The 21,527-nt window shown below is 42.0% G+C and overlaps 1 protein-coding gene across 1 annotated transcript in view; it reads left to right on the top strand.

Moving 5' to 3' along the window:
* BICC1 (BicC family RNA binding protein 1) overlaps positions 1 to 3,929 on the top strand; it is a 57,059-nt gene extending 53,130 nt beyond the window's left edge. Inside the window, exon 20 of the mRNA XM_005425563.2 lies at positions 970 to 3,929. Within this exon, the coding sequence (XP_005425620.1) occupies positions 970 to 1,100 (131 nt within the window). The 3' untranslated portion in view covers positions 1,101 to 3,929. The remainder of the gene's footprint in view (positions 1 to 969) is intronic.
* The last annotated feature ends 17,598 nt before the right edge of the window (positions 3,930 to 21,527 follow it).

The raw sequence follows: 21,527 nt of genomic DNA, 5'->3' as shown, positions 1-21,527 counted from the left end.
GGACTAGAGTCTACACAGGTAATATTAGCTTGCCCCTCATCAGAGGTGCTTAAACCCAGGCTTTATAGAGCTTTCCCCTTACCTAATACCAGCTCACTTGCAATAGTCCTGTAAAGCTGCAGCTTGGTAGAAAGTTCATCTCACATTGTGAAGTTTAATGCTCCAAAATTGTGGATCCAGGATTTCTGGGAATCAGGCACTGCAGAGTCTGAGCAGCACTACATACCAGTCACAACTGGCATTTTCAACCTTTTGGTTCCCTGTCCTCCATTTTATTGATTAGCAGACGCGTCATCCTACTGGGAAAAAGTGCCTCCTTTTGGGGGGGTTTTTTGTTTGTTTTTTTAGTTTGCAAATGTACTTAGTTCAGTAGCAGTCTTGAAAATTTATAGAATTTCTCAGTGGTTTGTATCTAGCACAGAGTTTGTTTACAAGAACTGGAAAGTGGGGAAAAGAAAAATATTTTAGATGAGCTATTACTAATATGAGATCAGGGTTCATGTTTAAATGAGAGGTGAGCATCTGTTTTTTTTTGAAAGTCCTTGTTAAAATACTGCTTCAGTTTTGTGTTTAAAGTAAAGAATTGTGCATTGAGAAATTATCAAGTTGGTAACAAGCTTTTCTGTCCATTTCAGTCTACACTGCATGGTTGAGCTTCCAGGAAGATTGCAGTGTTTGAGTATTATAAGAGAAACTTTTAAAAGTTGCAGCCATGTCAATTTGATCTAAATCAATATTGCCAAAAATTATCAGTGCCAAATGAGAATTGTCCCAGGCAGAGCCTCTGAGTCTTAACCTGATGCTCTTATTATCTTGTTGGACTGTTTGTTAATTGAAGGAGTATCTCACAGGTATTTTCAGTGCATACCCTATCTGCCTAAAGTACTTTGTTCATTTAAAGAGAAGTTGTGCATTTGGTTGACAGAAAGCATTAAAATGGATTTCTGCGGGTGTGCTTACCCCCTCCAGAACTGAACAAAAACCGAAGAAAGCTGTTTGACCCATCCAACATCCGTGCCTCGTTCCTGGAAGGTGGAGCCAGTGGGAGACTGCCGCGCCAGTATCACTCGGACATTGCCAGCGTCAGCGGGCGCTGGTAGCAGGAGGCTGGGCTCAGAAAGCAGCTGGAAAGATGGACATGGCAATCCTGTGGACAGCCTTCACTGCACACCACCCTCTGCACTTTGGGAGTTTGGGTGTCAAGGACCAAAGCATTTTGTCTGCACAATAATGTGCCAAAAAATCAGAGAGAACACGTTTTGTCAGTTGTCTTTTGAAACACCAAATGTGGGTTACGTTTTACTCATGTAGATTGGACAGAATTTGCAATAATAATAATATAGGGTTCTTTGTTTAGTATTTTATTACCTATAACTATAATGTATGCACTGAATTTTGTACTTTGTTGAATGAAGGAAGAATGAAGAGCTGGGATGCCAGAGAGCATAGATTTGGCTTTATCAAGATGGATTTTTCTGGTACTGCTTAAAATAATTATTGAGGTCTTTCTGCACTTTACATGTTCTGATTTCTTGTCCTGTGGAAATTTATTTCTCTTTCATTTCCATATCAGTTTTTATATTGGCACTAATCAAATTTTTTCAGGTGTTCCTATGTTAAGTCACATCTCACTATAATGGTACTAGAAACTGGTTCTTATGCAGATTTTTGTTTTTCCTCTCTCTGTCTCCCAGGTAGTTATCTGAAGAGACTGTTCCAAAATCAAGTCACTTGGTAGTGGACCAGTCCTATTATGCTCTTATAAAGCAGTCTAATGCTGCCTGCAGTAATACTCACTGTAACAAATGCAATGAAAGACCAAAATGGACCCTGCAATATTAACCCTTTTCAGTCAACATATTTAACTGCTGCCTTTTTGCTAAAACTGTTTTTAATGGTTGTCTCAAAGCAAAGGGCTATTTTTAGTACCCTGCCACTAAAGGACACTTATTTATATCAGACTTTTATTTTTAGATTCTATACACCTACAATACGTAACAGATTAAACTGATCTACTGCAGATTTATGGTAGAGACCAAAAGGCATTCATCAAACTAGAGCTCTGGGCTGTCGGTTTGATTAAACAGACAACTAATCTAATTTGACAAGACAGCACTGTTGCCATTTAATAAATGACACATATTACTTACATGACTATGCATGCAGCAATGAAGTGACCTACATAAAATAGGTGTAATAGCATCTGTTTTGTTCGATCTAGATTTGTAATTGTCAGCTGCAGAAGTGTTTGAAACTCTGGAGATGAACTATTTCTGAAACAAGTTATGTTCAACAGAAAGAGTCCATGTTATAAGTGGCTAGAGCTAAATTTTGCATTCTTATACTGTGAAAGTCCGAAAGATTTGGCAATGTTATTCCTCTGTCTTTACAGATGTTGTATTATGGGTTTATGAAGGGTTTCAATGTAATGAAGGAATCCATTAAGTGCCTCTTTTTGCAATGCTATGTGTAGTTTCCAAGCATTAATTGCAAAGCATTCCCATGAGAAATATTGTGAATTACCTTACCTCTACTGTAATGTATTATTTATGTTCAGTGTACAAGCCTTTTGAGATGGACATAAACCACTGTCAAGTGCTCTTATCAGAAGGCATTAGAATAACATTTACAGTAGTTGGGGTTTATGCAAAAATGGGTGAGAGAGTTTTGACACTTTCCATGGGTAATTCTTTCTTTTAAGGTGAGAATGCAAAATGATGTATGGCAAAAATTGCACACACAAAGGGAATTTCAAGAGACTATTACTTGAGGGCATAGATGATCAAGCAATAATATAAAATCTTGTGGTTAGCTAAAAATTGCTGCTCAGTGCTCATTTCAGCCATATCTACTTAATGGTGTATACCTGGGTGACTTCCCCTGTAGATCAAGTAGCAGCTTGTCTGGTTTTAGAACGGCACTACAGATGTGACTGGCTAAAGCTGTATCTGGTACTCACACAGTTGTTCACAGCAGCTTCCTCTGCTCAATGCCAAGAGTCAATATCCACGTGTGTAGGAAAGATTTGTGTGTGTGTGTTGCACAAGCAAGAGCAACTTCATGGAAACCCTCTTGGAAGCCACCACTGCTCATTCTAAAGCTATTTACACTTGTGCTTACTTCTAAGCATGCAGATAGTTCCATTCACACGGACTATTTATGTGCTTACAGATAAGCTGTTGTTTAAATGTTTGCATTTGCAAGCCCAGTGCTTGCAAATCAAATTGTATTCAGACTCCTTATTTCATAAAATGTTTTTAATGAACTAAATATTCAGCAACACTTTGTACAGAATTTTCTGCAGCCCCTTCTTGCTTATTTTGCCTAAATTTAAAAGCATCCAAAAGCTTTGCACTCAGATTTTTAGCCTTTTGTAGGTACGTGCTATCCATCCAGACGGTACTATACTCAGAAACTGATTTTCTTACAGTATTAAGTTGATGTGGTCTTTTGCTGAGCAGCTTATTTCATCTACACCAAAGTGAAGAATTTCCCATGAACAACATTATTTTTCAGTAGGGCTTCACATTAAAAAAAAAACCACACTGGAAGTAAATTCTCACTTTGATTCCACAAAGGGAATATAACAGTACAGTGTATCGTATTGTTAGTGTTACATTATGCACAAATATTTGACTTGCTACGTAAAATGTTAGTTTTAAATCTGTGCCTTAACAGTGACCAGTTATCTGTAAATATAGAGCAGATACAGATTGTATTTTTGTGGGTTGTGTCCTTTTAGTGATTTTTTTAAGAAAATGAAAGTTGAAATTAAAACATTAAAAATGGAGATTTTCAAAACTAATCAGTGTTTCATAAAATAAATTTATATAACTCCCTTGTATTCTGATTGGTTCATGAAATATTTTTATATAGACCCAGTTCCAGGGATGCTTGCTTGTTAATAAAATATAAAAAGCACTATTTGACATAATGGCAACATGTTTCTTTCACATGTTAATGCTTTATGTGTTTTACTGTTCATTTTGTGTCATATCCAGTGTCTTTGTCTGGATTTTAAATGAGAATGCTTTTTTGGGGTGCCTCTCCTTAATCTAAGAGAAGTTAAATTATGACAGGTTCAATTCTTAGCAGATTTTAGTGGTTTGGCCCATGAATTCCGTTCCTCCTTTGGTCTTCCCGTTTTAATGACTGTTGTGGTCAGGTTAGCAGAGAGTTGTGTGTTTTCACGATGGTCATTGTACTGTCACCTCCAGCAAGTGGTGGGGAGGGGGAAGGGAATTCTTTCTTCAGGCTGCTGGGACATGACCAGTCAGCCTGGCGAGAGGCACAGCTGTGACCCTGAGGTGATGTGCACACCACAGGTACAGTCAGTCCTGTTGTTTGCTCCACAGCTGCTGGTACAGGTTTGGTATTGCTCTGGTACAGGTTTGGTATTGCTCTGGTACGGGTTCGGTATTGCTCTGGTACAGGCTCAGTATTGCTCTATCTCTCCACGTGCTCTCAGGCATCTCGTTATCCCCACCTGACGTGCTCTCTGTTTTACAGACAGATCGCCAATGGCTGTTCCTGGCTCACTGGCCTTGCAAAACTGAGAGTTGTGTTACTGAGTACCTCCTGAGAAGTGCAGGTGTGGGAACAAGTCTGTGAAGGAAATAGATCAACCAACTCTTCTGCTGAGGACAACTGAAGGGTGTGGTGCTGAGCACCAATTTACCAGGCATTGACATAAATTACATGGAAATTTACAGGCAGCTGAGCTTGCAGATTCCACAGTGTTTCTGATGTCTGACCTATAGAGAGCTACAAGGGTCTCAAGCAAGTTAGTTTCCTTTGTGGACCATTTGGGCATATTGCTTCCAACAGCTTTAGTCAGCAGAGTGTAAAGCTGGTGTGGGATAGAGAAGGAGGTGATGGAGCGTTAGAGCTTGTTGGCTGCTTTGCTTATAGTTCAAGCAATGTTCCCAGCAGCTGGCATGGCATAGCATCAACAGGATTGCTCCCTGAACAAACTGGACATGTCTCTCTCCACTGCTTTGTCTGGTTTTTAAATGGCACTGCAGCTGTGACTGCTTAAAGCTGTAGCCAGTGGAACAAAACTGGTGATTTTCAGTCTACAAGAAGTTGCATTCTAAGAAATGTTGCCAATACACGAGAGAAAATAGATGGAGTCTCCAAGATCTGTAAAGATTAAAAGTGAGGCATCTCTCGTTGCTGTTGAATCCCAGTCCAATCTAACAGTTGCTGGAGGAATCTTGTTTTTCCACAGCCCTAGAAAACACGGTTACACCACTTTTATGAGTACTGTTGTAAGCTGGTCAGTACAGGTGTGAAGGGCAGGGGTGTTCATACTGTAAAGTAAGCCAAGGAGAATTTGATTCCAGGCAAGTCTGGACACTGTTGGAGCTACATTTTATCCTTGAAGAACCAGCTTCCTTTCTGACACGGATAGTGGAGCAGAAGGAAGGTTTGGTTTTATCTGGAGTAGCTGCAAAATTTTTGAGGCTGTCAGAAGATGCAAAAACTGGGGAACTTGCAGAAAAACTTGCAATGTGCATGGTTGGTGTCATGTTGTTGACAGCTGCTTTGAAAATGCTGAGCTGTAAGGATGTTTAAGCAGGTGGAGGGAGTATTTTAACATGGTTAAAGATAAAAGAGCTCTTATTTTGAATTAGATGTAGTTGTGAGTGAGGACTATCTTGTAATCTGAAAAGCACACAATCAACTTGTGCTTTGGTATAACATTCCTTTCTATTTGGGTTAAGATAGCATCTGGAGCAGAAGTAACAAGCATCCAGAAATTATAAAAAGCTTTTTGTAGATGATATATCTTGTACTAAGGAAAATTTGAGTTTTATCTTTGTTTCCTGTGCTGCAGATGTACTTTTTTATAGTGTTTATAATTTTAATATTTTACATGCTTTCATGAGTTAGTAAAGCAGACTTTAAAAATTAAAATAGTAGAACAGTCATACTTGCCAATTTTGAATATTGACATAGCTATTAGGAGCAGCTAAAGGTTAATAAAGATAATTTTTTCCTCTCACTTTGAAGAAAGGGTACTGTTAAAGAAACAGACTCAAACAATGTAGAAAGTTTTTGCATTAGAGCATCATCTAGTGTCAAATTTCCCTGCTCTCTTAAGGAGTAAGATTTGGGGAATATTTTGTCTGAGAAATGCAGAATGATTCCAGATGTTGATGAAAATATGAAGAAAGATGAATACATTGTGATGGAAATTCCCAAGTTTGTGCCAAAACTGTGTTGCAACTTCATGGAAACTAACAGATGGAAAAAGCAAAACATAATATGAGAAAAAAAAACCTAAAATAATTATATAATGAAGAAAAAATTTGTCACTTCTAACAATGGGTGATTAATGTTTTAAGAAATAATGTTCCTGCTAATTTAATAACCCTAGGACCATAAACTGGTATGGATATTGCTACACTTCTTTGCTGTGATAAAAATCATGGTTTGTCACCCAGGAAGGACAGGGGAGTTGAAGAGGCCTGAAATGGGCATGGCAATAATTTATGGTCCCAAAAAAAGCCATCCATGGGAGCTGCAATCTCATGCTGTGTATATAAAATACCAAAGTGAAGAGGGTGTGAGTATTTTTGAGATTGAGAGCATAAGAAATCTTCTGTAGACAGTAAAGCTTGCTGTATGTTACATGTGAATATACTAAGGGAAAACAAAATGGACCCCAAGGATAATTTTCTTTTGCTTTCAGGTGATCCAAAGTTCAGATAAAACAAAATATTCACAACCCTTTCCTTTGGCAGGAGTTTTTCTACCATGCAGCTGAACTATGTTTTGGTTCCTCAAAAGTATTCTTCTGTTTTCATGCTGAAACTCACCTCAGAGAGAAGTTGATAATGCCTGGTCCCAAAAAAAACCCTTTCTTTGAAGTAGCTTGAATAAGCACTGGGTGCTTAGCACTGGCAGTTGAGTACTGAGTGCTGATTCTACCAATACTACAAGATCTCTTTATGTAGCCCAGCATCTAGAAATCACTACAAACAAAACTGACATGGTGAAGTTAAATTGCTGAAAGATTTGAATCTTGCTTGGAAACTGGGTGGGAAACAACTAGGTAACTAATCCCTGTGGGGCAAGAGATGTTTTGGTGTGGCTAAATCAAAACTAGCTTTGTGCCAGCAGTGTTTCTCTCTGAACCAAATGGTGACAATAGCCAGCAAACTGGAATGCTGAAGGCTCATCCTGAGCATGCCTCCAGCACTGGTTATCTTCCATCTTCACTGAAATTGGTTGCAGATGCTCCACTGTTGACTCTTTCTTTCTTTCCATTGTACTTTTGGACTCCAAATGCTAGAAAGGGCAAACTTTTAAATTTTACATGCAGCTTGATGAGCTTTTTGCTTGCACAAGCATAATGTTTTCTTCTTTTCCTAGGAGTGATTAGTGTGGACAGTATCCAGAACCACTAGAGTGGATGAGAGCTTTGAAAGAATTTTTTTAAGGGATTTAAGGGCCATGAGTGGAGACTGGAAATAACACTTCTGGCACTGCTGCCTTTCCTGGCCACTGGTGGTGTCTGCTCACCTCTCCTAGATCTTGGCTCTCCCATGCTTGGCTCAAATTTCTGCTCTCTTCTGATCAGCACTCAAGTTTCAAACAAGTACTTCTGGGAAGTTTGAGGCATTTTAACTTTTCAGGCAGACTAGTGTTTGCTTTTTGTGTTGGACTTTAAAACTGTGGCAGTGAGGATACAGGTGCTAATGGTCATCTTTGGCCAGTGTGAGGTAATAAATTTGTAAGCACAGCATAAACAGTACATTGTGGTTACAAGACTGGAGTAGATGAGGGCATAATTTCTTCTTGTGGGCAGTTGTTTGTGAAGATTAAGTAAAGGAAATGTTAGTTTTCCTGCTTGATTCTTTTTTTTTCCCCTAACATTCGTAGAAAGGAGCATTCTTTTACATGGTTCTTATTACAGCTTAAAAATGATTTTGCAAAAGTGACTCCACAGGGCCCTTGCCTTAACCAGCAATAAAAGCACAGTTATTCATAAACAGAAGGATTCCTAAGGATCCATCCACTTCATCATTAGTTATTGGAGTACAGCAGCACATTTCTTCCTTGCTTCCCACCTGCCTGTAATATTTCTCCTGAGGCCAATGCATCCATGTTCTTCAGTTGCATTTTTTGTGTGGTTATTCTGTGCCCTGGCTCTGCTGCAGACACGAGATAATGAACCCCCAAACAGAATTGCATCTGATCTAGTTCCTACTGCATCTTCTCACTATGTAAACACATCAGGAAGTAGGAAAGCATTTCTGGAGAGAGCAGATGTGTTGGTCTGCTGGAAGCTTTGAAACCCTGTATTTTCAAGTCCTCCTTAATCTTTGTGATGAATTTGTAAGCTTCAAGATGTTTTACATCTGGTTCTGTTTGTCAAATTCCTTTCAAGTGTTCCATTTTTTGTGATTATACCATCTGTGATAAAATGGGCATTAAATCAAATACTACATAAAGATGCATTGTCTGTTCAAAGCTACACTAGAAAGGGAATATTTTGTATTTTGTATGTTTGGTCTATTTTGGGTTTAAGTGAAATTTTATAGACTTTTCAGAATTTGTGTTTATCCATAAAACCCCAAATTGTTATGACAAAGAATCACAGACTCTGTTCCTTCCACCTCCCTTCCTGAAAGCAGATAAGTCAGTGTTGCATTTTAAAGCTTTTTTTTTATCTAATTGAGATTTTTCAAGCTCACAAAATTTGGCAGAAAACAAAGCAAATTTTTTATGGTTCTTGAAGGCAAATGACTTTCTGATAAACTCTCCAGTGTGTCTTCATGTGCTATTCAACGTGGGAGGTGTGCAGAAATATCAAAAAGATGTTGAAAGCTTTCTTGCTTGACCCCTTAACTCTTCACCAGGTCAACTTTTCCTTTGGCTTGAACCTGGTGAAATTGTTCTGTGTTTAAGCACAGAATTGAAATCCATGGTAGAGCAACACTTCCTTCCTCAGTGCATGCTGTGACCTTGCCTGCCTTTTTTGAAAACAAGTTCTCCAGGCTTCTACACCTGACAGAATCCTGTTTGAAATGTCTAGTTGCTACATGTTCACCTGCTCAGAAATGAGAGGCTTTGCACTCTGTGGTGAATGGGCTTTTAATTTGTGTACCCAAGAGAACCAATTATTTCATGTGTTTCATGCTCAAGCATGGAAGGGCAGCACACCAAAACAGTATAAATGTTCAGATCTTCCTTTTTCCATAAAAGCTGTCTCTTGCTATGCTGCTTTGGTGCAAGCAGAGTTCTTTCAGTTCCTGGTAAATAAAGAGGACTGCCCCAAATTTGTCAAAACAAAAGTTATCGTTTATCTCCTGGCAGCTACCCAAGTCTCCATAAAACTGAGTTTTACTCCATGGGGACCCATAACTGAACCCAATAGTGGCATACACTTTCTTAATGGTTTATTTTCCTTTTGCAGCATTTACAACTCTTATTATGTAATAATCCTAATGAAGAATTGAGCCAGCACAATTTCTTATCATTTGGAAGTGTAATATTCCTATGTTACAAACAAAGTGAGGAGCTGGATGGTCAAAGGTTAACTTGAACAACTATTAGAAAAACTGGGGACAACAGTCTCCATATTTGACTCGGGAAGAGTTGCTGCAACAGGTCTTTAAGAAAGAGAAAATATTGCAAACCTTTGCTTTGCCATTGCTCATTTGTTGGAGGGGTAATGCTTAATATTTAGTGGAGAAATCTGGGTGTGTGGTGCACCTTTTAAGAAGCATCACTAAATCACTGCTCTGAAGAGGGAGGTAATGTTTTATTAATATTCTTTATATCTCTTCATTAATTATTAAGCCCATATTATATAAGTGTGGGTTCCTTCACCTTCTGAGAAAGTGTTCAAAAGTTTTCAATTAGTGATGACAACAAAAATCTGCACTTTTCATTTTCAGTGATAGGCCACTCTTCAGTGGGGTTTGGAATAGACAGCTTCTCTTCTAGGCAAAATATCTAACCTTACTTTAAATGCAGATAAAGTCAGAATCTGTTTCAATCCGCTTCTGAATATTTGTCATATAAATTACATGATATCATACCTCTGATTTCGCCAAGGAGATACTTAGGTTGCAATCAAGTCATGCTTTGATTTCTGTCCCTGTGGGTTGCCTAGACGGGTTTCGCTCCTCTTACTGGAGGTTTTTGGATCACTCTAAACCTATTCTCCACCTTTTCCATGGTCTGCTTGGCTGGTCACAGGGTTTGTTGCTGGGGTTTGGGTGTCTCTCAGGACAGGGTTTATTGCTGGGATTTGGGTGTCCCATGGGACAGGGTTTATTGCTGGGATTTGGGTGTCCCACGGACACTGCTCGCAGAGGGTTTATTGCTGGGGTCAGTACTATGTGGCCAAGCTGTGGTGGGCCAGCTCTGGCCAAAGTCAAGTGGCCACCTCAGCAGGGCCGTGCCATGGTGGGTGGCAGCTGGTGGGTGGCGATAAGAATGGGGACATCCCTCACTCTGTACTGTCACATGAGAAATGGCTTCCACCTGGGGAAAATTGACTCCATTTCTTGACAACTAGAATACCTTTGGGTGGTAAGGAGCAAAGGGAAGTGAGCCCTGTTGCCGCCTGTTTGTTCCCGCTCAGGCTCCCTTTGCCCCCCGCTACTGGCACCCCTGGCAGCTGGAACTGGCCAGAACCGGCCGTGACCCGCCTGAGGCGGCCCCGCGCTCCCCTCACAGCGCCCCTCGGCCCCACTGCTGCCCCAGGGACCCGCTGCTGCTGCCCCAGATCCCACCCTGGCCTGGGCCAGCTGTGTTCAGAGGCCAGCTAGGACACAGAGGACACTGCAGGGATCAGGGGGTCACCTTCAGCCATCGAGGGACGACACCAGGGCTGCCGCTCCCCTCACGCCTCAGGCCAGGGAGCCGAGCGCACACAGGTGAGCATGGCCCAGCTGCCATTTGGGAGCCTGGGTGCACCTGGAGAGGAGCTACCCAGGTGGAGGCCATTTAGGTGATGAGTTGTCCCACCCCTTTCCTTCCCTGGGCAGGAGGGTGTTCTTCAGCACGGTGGTTTGGGGCTGTGGGCAGTGTGGGAAGCAGCTCCTCCATTGCCGCGGGCTGCTGCCTGAGTCACCCAGAAAAGGAGAGCAGAGCACAGCAGGAGGGGCAGGGCACTCAGAGCACCCACAAAGGTAAGTAAGTCCTCTCTTATAATTCTGTAGAAGAAACAGGCTGATTATGAGCCTGTATCATCAGGCAGCATGGTCCCTCTGAGCTGTCTGTTGTATCCATGATGAGGTGTTTCATATCAGGGTTTGGGTCTGCTCTTCCTCAGCAATATGTTGGCTCTGTGCTGGGTCATCCTGAAAGCCTCTAGTGTGTGGCCACAAAGGGACTGTAGAGGATATTTACGTCACCAAATACTTGATTTTCCTTGCTTTAAATGCTTCTTTGTAGCCAGGTGTCTTTTGAATTGCTTATCTGGCCTCATCCAAGTTATCCAAGGCTTGGCTTGTTGGTGTGAGTGCAAATTCATTAAACCCAAGAGCACCCTGAGCAGCGTCCTCTGCACTGCTTCAAGCTCAGTCTCCAGCTCTGGGTGCTGCCTGGGCAGAGACAGGGTGTGTTTGTGTAGGATATTCTGTGGTTTGAAATTACATTCCAGTGCAATAACTTGTGTGTTGAATTTAGGGCTTGGCTTTGGGAGAGAATCGTGTGTTGTTCACAGAGGTCAAAAGTCATCCAAATCATAGTGTAAAAATATGTTTTTGTAAGAAATAGGCTGTTGAATATATTTAGTTATTTGCTAGCTGTATAAATCTGACCTTGTGTCTTTATCCCTTAATCTGTGCTGATTTGTTATGTCCACATGAACACAAAAAATAATAAAAAATTCATTATTTAAATTGACACCACTTTAAAACATCTGATAAAGCAATTACTTTCTATTCAGTCAGTGATATTTTTGTGAGGCATGGGAGGAAAGGCAGTGGCAGATGGCAGAAATTTCCAGCAACATGCAGGGTGAGCTGCACACGGAGCTTCCCCAGCTCCCCTGCCGCCGAGCGGCAGCACACGGAGGCATTGGCAAGGCGGGAGGGCGCTGCTCTTGTTCGCTGTGAGAGCCGGGTCCGCCGGGCTCGCCAGGGCTGAGGGAAAGGTGACAAATGCCAAGGGAGGGGATGCCAGGAGCACCGCAATTACCTAGCCAAACTCGTAATGGTGCTTTGAGGTTTTCCTCTCTCTAGACCTTTTATGGCTTTTTCCAAGGCAAGAGATCAGAGTTGTGGCTTTCCCCCAGCCTGTGCCTGAGTGCAAACACACACACACACACACACACACACACACACACACACACACACACGCACGCATGCACAGAGATGGCATTTCTGCGTTTTGTAAACCTCTGCAAAACATTCAGAATCTCCACAGCCTGTGTTTTCTGAGACAAAATGAATTTAAATACAGGAGAGCTCATCATCCAGCTAACTGCTGTCACCTGCACTTGCCATCAGGTGTTTAAAATAATGCCTAATTATCCTAGGAAAGGAGCACATGTTTTTTCTGTTACAACTTTGATTTTTCAGAGCTGGTAGAAAATTTTATGGAAGCTTATAGGTTAGTTGCAATTTTACACCATGCATTGTGTTTTCTTGTAACCTATTTTAGTTCAACCCATCCAAAATGATAGGATTTTACTGCTCTTTTTAAGTGATCTCTGTAGAACTGATACTTGAAATCGCCGTTCCAGTGGTCAGATTAGCATGTGCAAATCTTTGCTCTTTGTGTTGATGAGGTTGTTTATTTTAGGGACCTAAAAATTTAGGCACTTCACATTTGCTGTGGTATGGTGCAATGAGAAGTGCACATCCACTGTGCTGTTGGACTGCTCTGTGGGAGGCTAAAAGGCTCCTGGAGTCAAAAAGGAGTACCAGAAGAGTTGCAGCTCATATTTAGGTCAGAAGCAATAAAAGAAACTGCCTTGAATGTTACTGATTAATCATTAAAGTGAAATATTTTTTTTCTTCCTTTACGTGTAAAGCTACAGTATGTTAAAATTGCGCTTGGTGGGTTAGTACAACACACTTAGATCTAGCTGAAGCTTTGTCTGAGGACAGTGACCTGTGAATTGTATTTTTCAATCTGTCACTGAGCTTTCAGGTAGCCAGGGGCGCTGTCTGGACTTGTCAGGAGTCATGCAGCAGCTGTATTTTATGGGAGTCTGGAAACCTGCCGGTAACAGCCTCACAAACAACATCTTTTGGCTGAAATGATAAACTTCATTAGGTCAATATAACTACACATACTGAAGAATTTTAAATGTACTTTTACAAGACTACATAAAAACATCACATACCTACAGGCTCCACAACTATTAAAGACTGAGGAAAATCATCTAGTGCTTATTAAACTTTCTTTCATCTTCTGAATTAGGTAGCTGAAGTAGTGTTGTTGAGTGTTACTCTCTTACCTTTTAACCAAAGAGAAGTTAAACATTTTCACAGCTTAGAAATTTCTATACTGAATAACTCTGCATTTATATGGCTTGTGAAATTCAGTAACAGCTGCTTTGTTTTTTGTGTTTGAGCACATGATTTCTGGAACTTTGAGAAGGCTGATAAAGGCTTGAGGTTAGGGAGCCAACGAGTAATGTTTTATTTCTGTAAGTGTTGTATTGTGTTCTAAATAACTTTAGCTCTGGTCACAGGGAGAAATCACAGGGAGTTGTTGGTGTTCTGGGTATGTTTATCCCTGCTCCTCCCTGTGGTGAATATTGAATCGAATGTGGTACTGGAGACAGGAGGTTTCTTGTATCTCCTGTTGTTTGTACAAAAGCTTAAGGTAGATTAAGTGTTGTGATAAAAGCTGATTGCGAGAGTTAATGAAAGTGTGTGGGGGCTTTGTTTTTGTTGTCTTAAACCTCTGAAAGGTACTGTTTGCATGCATGTGGGAATGTGGGATTTTAATACAGGTTTCTACAATGTGCTACTTTGTGACTTGTTTTAAAATAAAAGATTAGCAGACTGTTCATCTTTAGAAAACCTGAATTCGCAAAGAGGAAGATCTTCCTGGCAATACATGACAGATGTATTTGTGCTCCCAAGCAGTACAAAGAGGAGAGAGATAAAACTTTTATAAAATCAGTGTACTGCACAAATATGCACTATTTTATTTAAATTACTTTTATTTTTAGTACATTCAGCTGTATATAAAAAAAATCAACTTTGTAAAGCCCTGTTTGGTGGAAGCAGGGAGTGGCATACCTGGGAACAGCTGCTCTGGGGTAGGTCAAGGTCCAGCTGGTCCAGGACTGTGCTGCCAAGAGCCACAAATATCCCCTAGGATTTCCTCTTGGCTCCAGCAGATTACTCAGAGGCTTCCACACAACAGGATCAGCTTTCATTTTGATAGTTGTGTCGAGAACATGGAAAAAAGGTCCACCATTTGATTTTCTAAATGTCTTTTTTTATTCTGAGTGCATGTGAGGTGAGTGCAGCCTGGGTGCCTGCCTGGGGCAGTCCCGTGACCCTTTTTTGGGTGTCCATCCCTCTCTGGAGGGGCAGGGGCAAAGTGCCATTGCTGCTGCAACTGTAATGTAGCTTCTTCAAACTCTTGGCTTAGTGGGGCTTGGGTTCTGTGGTCTGGGGGCTTTTGGGGGGAGCTTTTTCTTTTTGTTTAAAAAAGTTAACCCCATTTGTTGTTCTCCCCTAGTATTGCCTGAGTAAAACACATGGGTGAATATGCTATGTGGGGAAGCAGTGTTATCAATTTGTATCTCTGTTGCCCACGCTGTAAAAAAGAGATGAAACAAATGCTTCAGTGGCTCAGGCCAAGCTTCTTCCTTGATGATACAACATTCTATTAATGAGTGATCTCTCATGGTACAATGCTGGGAAAATGATGGGTTTTTCTTTTCCCTTTTTTTTTTTAATAATAAAAGTGTTGGTTTTGTTATTGAACACTAGCAGTTTACTTTAAAGTTCTCGAAGAAATCTCCAGAGCTTCCCCTTCCCAACAAATGCTGCCCTTGATTTACTGTTGACCCTGTGGGATGAAGTCATCAGGAGAAAGTTCTTGTTTTCTTGTATCTTTTTTCCTACACAGCCTTGTTGCTTTATTAAATTCACCAGAGCAGACATGTGTTTTAAGTCTGATGACTTGTATTACGTTAGGAAATACTCCCACAGCACAGACCTTTCTAAACATTGTTTGTTGACTTATGGGAACAAGATCATTCCTGTTGCTGGGACTAACATTTGTGGGTGGCAGCCACAAGCTCTGGGAGACAGGGACAGCTTGGTCCCTTTCCTGTTTGCAGAGTGAAATGAGCAACAGCAACAAAATAACAATGCTGTTGTCTGAGAGGGGTTTTTCTGCGCTCAAATGCATGGCAAGGCAGCTCTGAAGAGGCAGCACTTCTATTAGAAAGAGGTGTTTGCAGCTGGGAGGCTCCTGAGAGCCTTGCACGCAAGTGTTTGGGGGTGGGCAGCCCGTCTGTATCCATCAGCCTGCATCCTACTGAAAATCAAACAGGCACCACTTCCTCTCATCCTAATCTGCATCCACCAAAAAAAGAAGGGAAAACTTAGGCAGGGGGGCAGGGGGAGTATTTGGCAGCTTCCCAAGGAACGCAATAATCCCAAATGTGGTGTGAGAGCACTTCAGGATTGCACACTGGCACTCGCTCCCGGCGCTTGCTGCCAGTTTCCCTCCCACGCGTGCTCAGTCTCGGAGGTAATGCGAGTCTGGATGCTGGACAGTTAATCAACTGCAGGGAAATTAACATTTTGGAGACCGTTCTTCTGTTGTGAGGTGCTTGCTGTTTAATGAAACACAGCATGCTGCCACGTATTGCATGCTTGCAGGACCCTGCTGGCTGCCTGCTCTGTTGGCTTTTGGTTTTGGCTGGGGTTTAGCATTTCTCCGTGTTGAATTGCTCCTGTTGCCATTGCTGAGGGGAGGATGGGCTGTGCTGTGCCGGTGAAGGCAGCTGAAGTCTGGCCCTGCCTGCTCTGGGTTTTCTCCAGAGCTGCAAACTCTCAATGGAGCAGCATCCCGTTGTCCCTGTGAGCGACTGGGAGAAAGGCTGGCCACGTGGAGGCTTTGTGAGGCTCTTGTGGGCAGAGGATGCTGGAGAGGTTACCCCATCAGCTAAGGGTGTATCAGTGTTTCTTCTTATGCTGTCTGTGCAAATGGGAATAGTTTTGTTAAGAATGGCTGCAAGCCTGCAGGTGTGGAGGCAACATGCCCTCCTGTGGCAGACTCCATCCTTGAGGACAAGGATCCCTGCCTGGGAAGGGTTCCCAAAAAGGGCCTGACCTCAGTGGCAGGGTCACGAGGGCAGAGCTGTGGACAAACACAGGCCAGCTGTGGAGGAGAGAGGAAAGGAGCTCTGCATGCCAATTTAGCACCCGACAGCAGTCAGAACCCTGGCAACCTGGGGGAAAGCAAACCCATCCCTAAAAAACCTTGGAGTCATTCTTTTGCTATGATGAAATATATTTTTAAAAATTGCTCTGAAACAATAACTCCAAAAAAATTCACATGCAGTGTATTGCCCTTTGCTGCCTAGATTTTGGGTAACAGTAGTGCTGTCTCCTTCCAGCAAGGGTGATTTAGGGAGTGGTGTGTAAGTAATGTATGTAAATTCCACATCAGCAGTTATGGCCCTTTGGGATGTGTTGTTGCCCAACGTGGCCCAATACAGGGACCCCGTGCTCTGGCCCAGCTCACATGTTTTCCTCTGGAAAGGCTCCATTTTTTCTCGGTCCCACTGGTCAGTACATGTGTACAGCTGTCGTAATTTTTTCCCATGAGCTTTAGCTTTGGTTCGCTTTTATAATTTAAGTAACTATATGGAAAGTGATAAAGAGTAGAACATGTCTTGTGATATAGTATCCAAAAGACTGCGAGTGATACACCCTGATTCTTATGGAGGATTTTTCGTGTTGGCTTTGCTCAGATAGAAATCACAATTACTTTGCCTTTTTCCAAGTCATTTAAATGCTCTTGTCTTTCAACCCCATGTCACTTGAAAAATGCACCAGTAATCTTGTTTGCTCATTTACAGCTTCTTACAGGGCTTGGCAACTCAGCCTGCCTTCCTTAACTCAGGGTCTGATCTCTGTCTTGGTAAAACACCCACAAGCTCAGCACTGGAAATATATCATGGGTTGAAATTGCTCTTGTGAAAGGGTTTGGTTTTGTTTTTGTTGTGGTTTGGTTGTTTTTTGTTAATGTGGAATGATTTTAGGAACATAAGGAGAAAACATTCACATAGCATATAAAATCACTGACCTTCACCTTCAGAAGGGTTCTTCCTGCTCACTCTGGGGAACAACTGGAGAAGCTGCTGCCAGCCCAAAGAGCTGCTTGATGTGGAGCAGTTGGGACAGTGCAGGCAGTACCTTGTGCTCTGGGGTTATGCTCACAGACCAGAAAAGGAAGCCATAGTTTGGGAAACAGCAGACACATGTGGCTGGAGGAGGAATGCAACACTAGGCTGGTCCAGAAACAACTGAGGTAAGGATTTAGAGGGGTAATTTTGCAAAAGGAAATCGCTCTCCTCCCACCCATCACGCGCAGACAGGCAGGGAAGGATGGCCAGACAGACACAGAAGAGGGGGGGATGTTTTGTACTGACACAGCAACAGCATTGTCTGGAGAGCAGCAGAGACTTTGCTGTTGTTTCAAAATAAACAGAGGACTTTGGACACAGGAGAAAAACCAGCAGCTCCTCAAGTACACACTGAGCCCTGCCATCAGCAGAGCTGCGCTCTCTCACCACAGCAAGAGCAAAGCTTTACCCCATTTTCAATGAGAGCTGTGAAGAGTAACTCTGGTTTCTGGCATTGGTTTGCTGGCTAGGCAAGAGAGGAGCCTCTGGAGTTTGAGCTACTGCCCATCTGGGTCTCTTCAGCCCCTGGGGGTCACTTGGCTTTCCAGACAAAAGCATCGTGATGCTTTTGAGGAAGGACAGCACATAACCTCTTGCTCCTATGCTCTAGAAGCAAAACCATTATGAAGTCTGTATGGTTATTTCAACCTCTAAGAAACAAATGAAAAATATGAGTGGGGAAAAATTTTAGCCGTTTCTAACCAATGAAACTGGTCCCAGTATGCATCTGCTCTTGTTAGGGAGCCAATTCAATTTAAACTCTAATGCTTTGTGCCATTAGGGATTATTTTGTCTTAATATTTGTCTTAGGTGCCCCTTTAAAGTGTTGTCAGTAAAGCAGATGATTCTACAGCCAGCTGAGAGATACAGGATCTTGAGAGTGCTCCTATAAGTTCAGTGGGGCTGCTCCTGCCTTGGTAAAATGCTTCGTCATGCTATTCCTTACCACTGCTGGTCTGTGACAACTTTCCTGGTGTTGGGTGCTGAGATATGTTGATGTTTGGCCTTTCTCAAAGCAGGGCTTCTTTCTGAGTCCACCTGCTGCTTTGCTTAGTGCAAAAATGTAAATTTTGCACTGTGGTTCCCTTGTGCTTGAGCTCTTCTCTCTCTGCCCCCATTCTTCAGCAGACCAGGACTGGCCAGGGTCTGTTAGACTATTGATTTTTTTTGTTGTTTTTAAATTATTTTTCCATCATAAGGCTGCAGGCATAGCACTACTTGGTATTGATTTCTGACAGCATAACAGAGGGTGTGGAGGTGTTGTGTTAGCAGGGCCAACCCAGCCCCAGGGGACAGCTGGGCCCCTGTCCTGCAGAGCTGCACATCTGTGTCCCCCTCCTGCAGAGGGGAAAGCACAGGGGGAGAGGGCTCATGTGAGAGGGGAAAGGCAGCACCCGTTGAGGAGCTGATAAAACATGCCCTTAAATTTATCAGCTGGGCTCTCTTGACCTCTAACTGTAGAAACCTGGAGTTTTCAGAATCTGAGAAAACCTTTCCCATTTCTCAGTTTGCACCAAAAAAATAAGCTTCTGCCTCAGTACTCAATAGTGGCTGCATTTGCTTGGCACCTAAATAAAGACAAAGCAGAAGTGAGTGGTACATCATAAAACAGGTTGTTTTCCAAGAACCTGACCCCACTATCTTGGGTTTGCAAAGGTCTGTTCTCCTTTGATCATTTTATCCCATCTATTTAAAACTGCAGTCACACTTCCAATATTTGTCTGCCTGAATAATTTCTGATGGGGCCAGGACCCTTGCAGCTAGGACTTGTGCTCAGGCTACAGTGCTGTGTGCTTCTGCTGTCCACGTTCATGTTGGAGATCACCACAGCTTGGCAAAGCATTTGTTCTACATCTGGACATGACATTTAATATTTCAGTATTGTTTTTGCAGCCTATTGACATTCATAGAGCACAACATTGATGAGGGATTTTAACTGACTCAGAGTGGAGAAAATCTGAGAGCTCAGTCCTCTGAGGTCTCTGAAATGTTCTCAACTCCAGTTGCATCCTTGGGCTGTAAATGTAAGTCATGGCTCACGGATAGTGCAGCAGCAAGGATCAAAACCTGCAGCCTATTTACCTTAGAGCAAGTGACAGAGGTGCAGGCAGGAGCTTGCCAGTGGCTTCTGTGTTCCCAGAAAATCCAAAGTTTTGGTCTTAGGATGAGATGTGGTGGACAGCCAATGTCAAAAGGAAAATACTTTCCCTGCTGGTTTTTTGTTCCTCCTTTCCTCCTGCCCTCCCCACATGCCCTCCAAGCTGATATGTGTCAGAAGCGCAGGGCAGAGCTTTGGTTACAGGATGTGGGTGTTTTGTTGAGGCACAGAGACTGCCAGGGACACATGGGCTGCGGTTCACCTGGGAGAGAGGCAAATCCTCCAGTGCTCTTTAAATCCTGTGGTGCAACAGATCTCCTACCAGCATTTACAGGTTGAAGAAAGATTATAATCTGGCACCAATTCAAGCAATTATTCAAGTCCTTTGAGCAAAAGTTAAATAAGTTCTTAAATCCCTATTGCAACAATTTAGGGTGCCCATATAATAAAAGGTAAATTATCAGGTTCCAGGGAACATCCATGTGTATGAAAAGACCTCCATTTCATATATTTTAAATGCATTTCATATGCCACTTGTACCATGCTTTTCCCCACCTTCCTGGTGGCCCTCTGGCGAGGTGAAGTTACCTGAAAATAGATGAGATAGTTTGTGCAACTGATGGACAGTTTGGACTTTTTTTCTTTGTAAAGCAGGAAATTAAAAAAAAAAATCTGTTCCCAGTTCTTCTGCTTAGGTGTGAAATTTGCCAGACAGCTTTCAAGACATGTAGACACTTAATTCCCAGGAAGAAGTGGGATTTGTTTCCATAGTAATGAACTCACTTTTTTTAGAAGGTGTTGGTGATAAAAGATAAGAGGATTTCCATTGCTTTATCATCCTTATCATAAAGAGGCAACAGAATAAAATTTAATGTAATAAGTCAGTGCATTTAATAAGCTAACAAAGGTTTTATATTTAAAAAACTAATGCCAAAACTGAAAATAAACCACCCTCAGTAAATCCAAGAATTTAGGCTTGAGTTTTTCAGTTCCCTTCATCTCAGTTTGAGCTTTCTGATATTCATTTCCAAAACTGTTTGGAGAACGACAACTTGACTAAACCATTGACGTGAAATTTCAGCAATCAAGTATGTTACTGCAATTTGCAAAATAATTTTGAACTAACAGACACTGCAGAACTGAGTGGTGGTTTGTGCTTTTTTTCTTTTTTAATGGAGACTTTTCAAACAGGCATGCATAAAAACATATATTGTTTTGAAATTTAAGTGAAACAAAAACTTGGGAATTTGGGCACATAGAACCTTTTCTCTGCTTAAAATCTTTATCAAGTGTCACTTCAGGAGCTGGGCAGGGACTCTTACTGGGCAGATTTTTCCCTGAGGAGCAATATCATCAAGATATTTGTGTCTGCCTTTCAATCTGAGCCCCTTGGATAAAGAGCAGCTTGATTAATTGTGAACTTCTTGCTCCTTGCACAGCCATTTTAAAGATTTGAAGGCCTGTAAAGGCACAGAAAGTTCAGATGGGTTTTTCTTACCCATAGGATAAGGATGTGGGGAACTTAAATCCAGTTACGCATACCTCAGTGATGATTTTTTTAGGAGCTGCACTTGCTGCAGGTGCATTTGCTGAGCTTTCCACCTTAGCCCTGAGCAGCAGCTCCTGAGCAGACAGGAATTTACTAGCAACTAAATGTACTTGCTTATAAAGCAAATATGCTTTGGAGCCCCTGCATCCAATGTGGCAGCACTGTAACTTTGTCACTGGATGTGAGCTGTGGTCCAGGACCAAGTGCAGACCCATTGCAGAGAGCCAGAGTGGTGATGCTTGCGAAGTCTCAGAGCAAATCTGAAGCCTGAGATCTTTTTAACTTGAGATTTTTGAGAATTGTGCACTGCAGTGATGTGTTAATCTCACAGCTTCTGAAAACATTTACTGTTAACAATGAAAACGTTGGTCTGTGAGGGATACTTGCTGCACTTCCAGACACTATGTCAAGGATGGAACAAATTCCCATGTTATCAGCCAGGACAGTTTTATTGACATTCATAATAGAGCTGAGAGTGCAAAATACTGTGTTTCATCAGGGCTTTGGTATTAGTCTCTTAA

The sequence above is a fragment of the Geospiza fortis genome, unplaced genomic scaffold (genome assembly GCF_000277835.1).
Source record: "Geospiza fortis unplaced genomic scaffold, GeoFor_1.0 scaffold92, whole genome shotgun sequence".
Classification (NCBI taxonomy): Eukaryota; Metazoa; Chordata; class Aves; order Passeriformes; family Thraupidae; genus Geospiza; species Geospiza fortis.
Note: the sequence above shows the minus strand (reverse complement) of the source record. Positions and strands in the feature narration are given on the sequence as shown.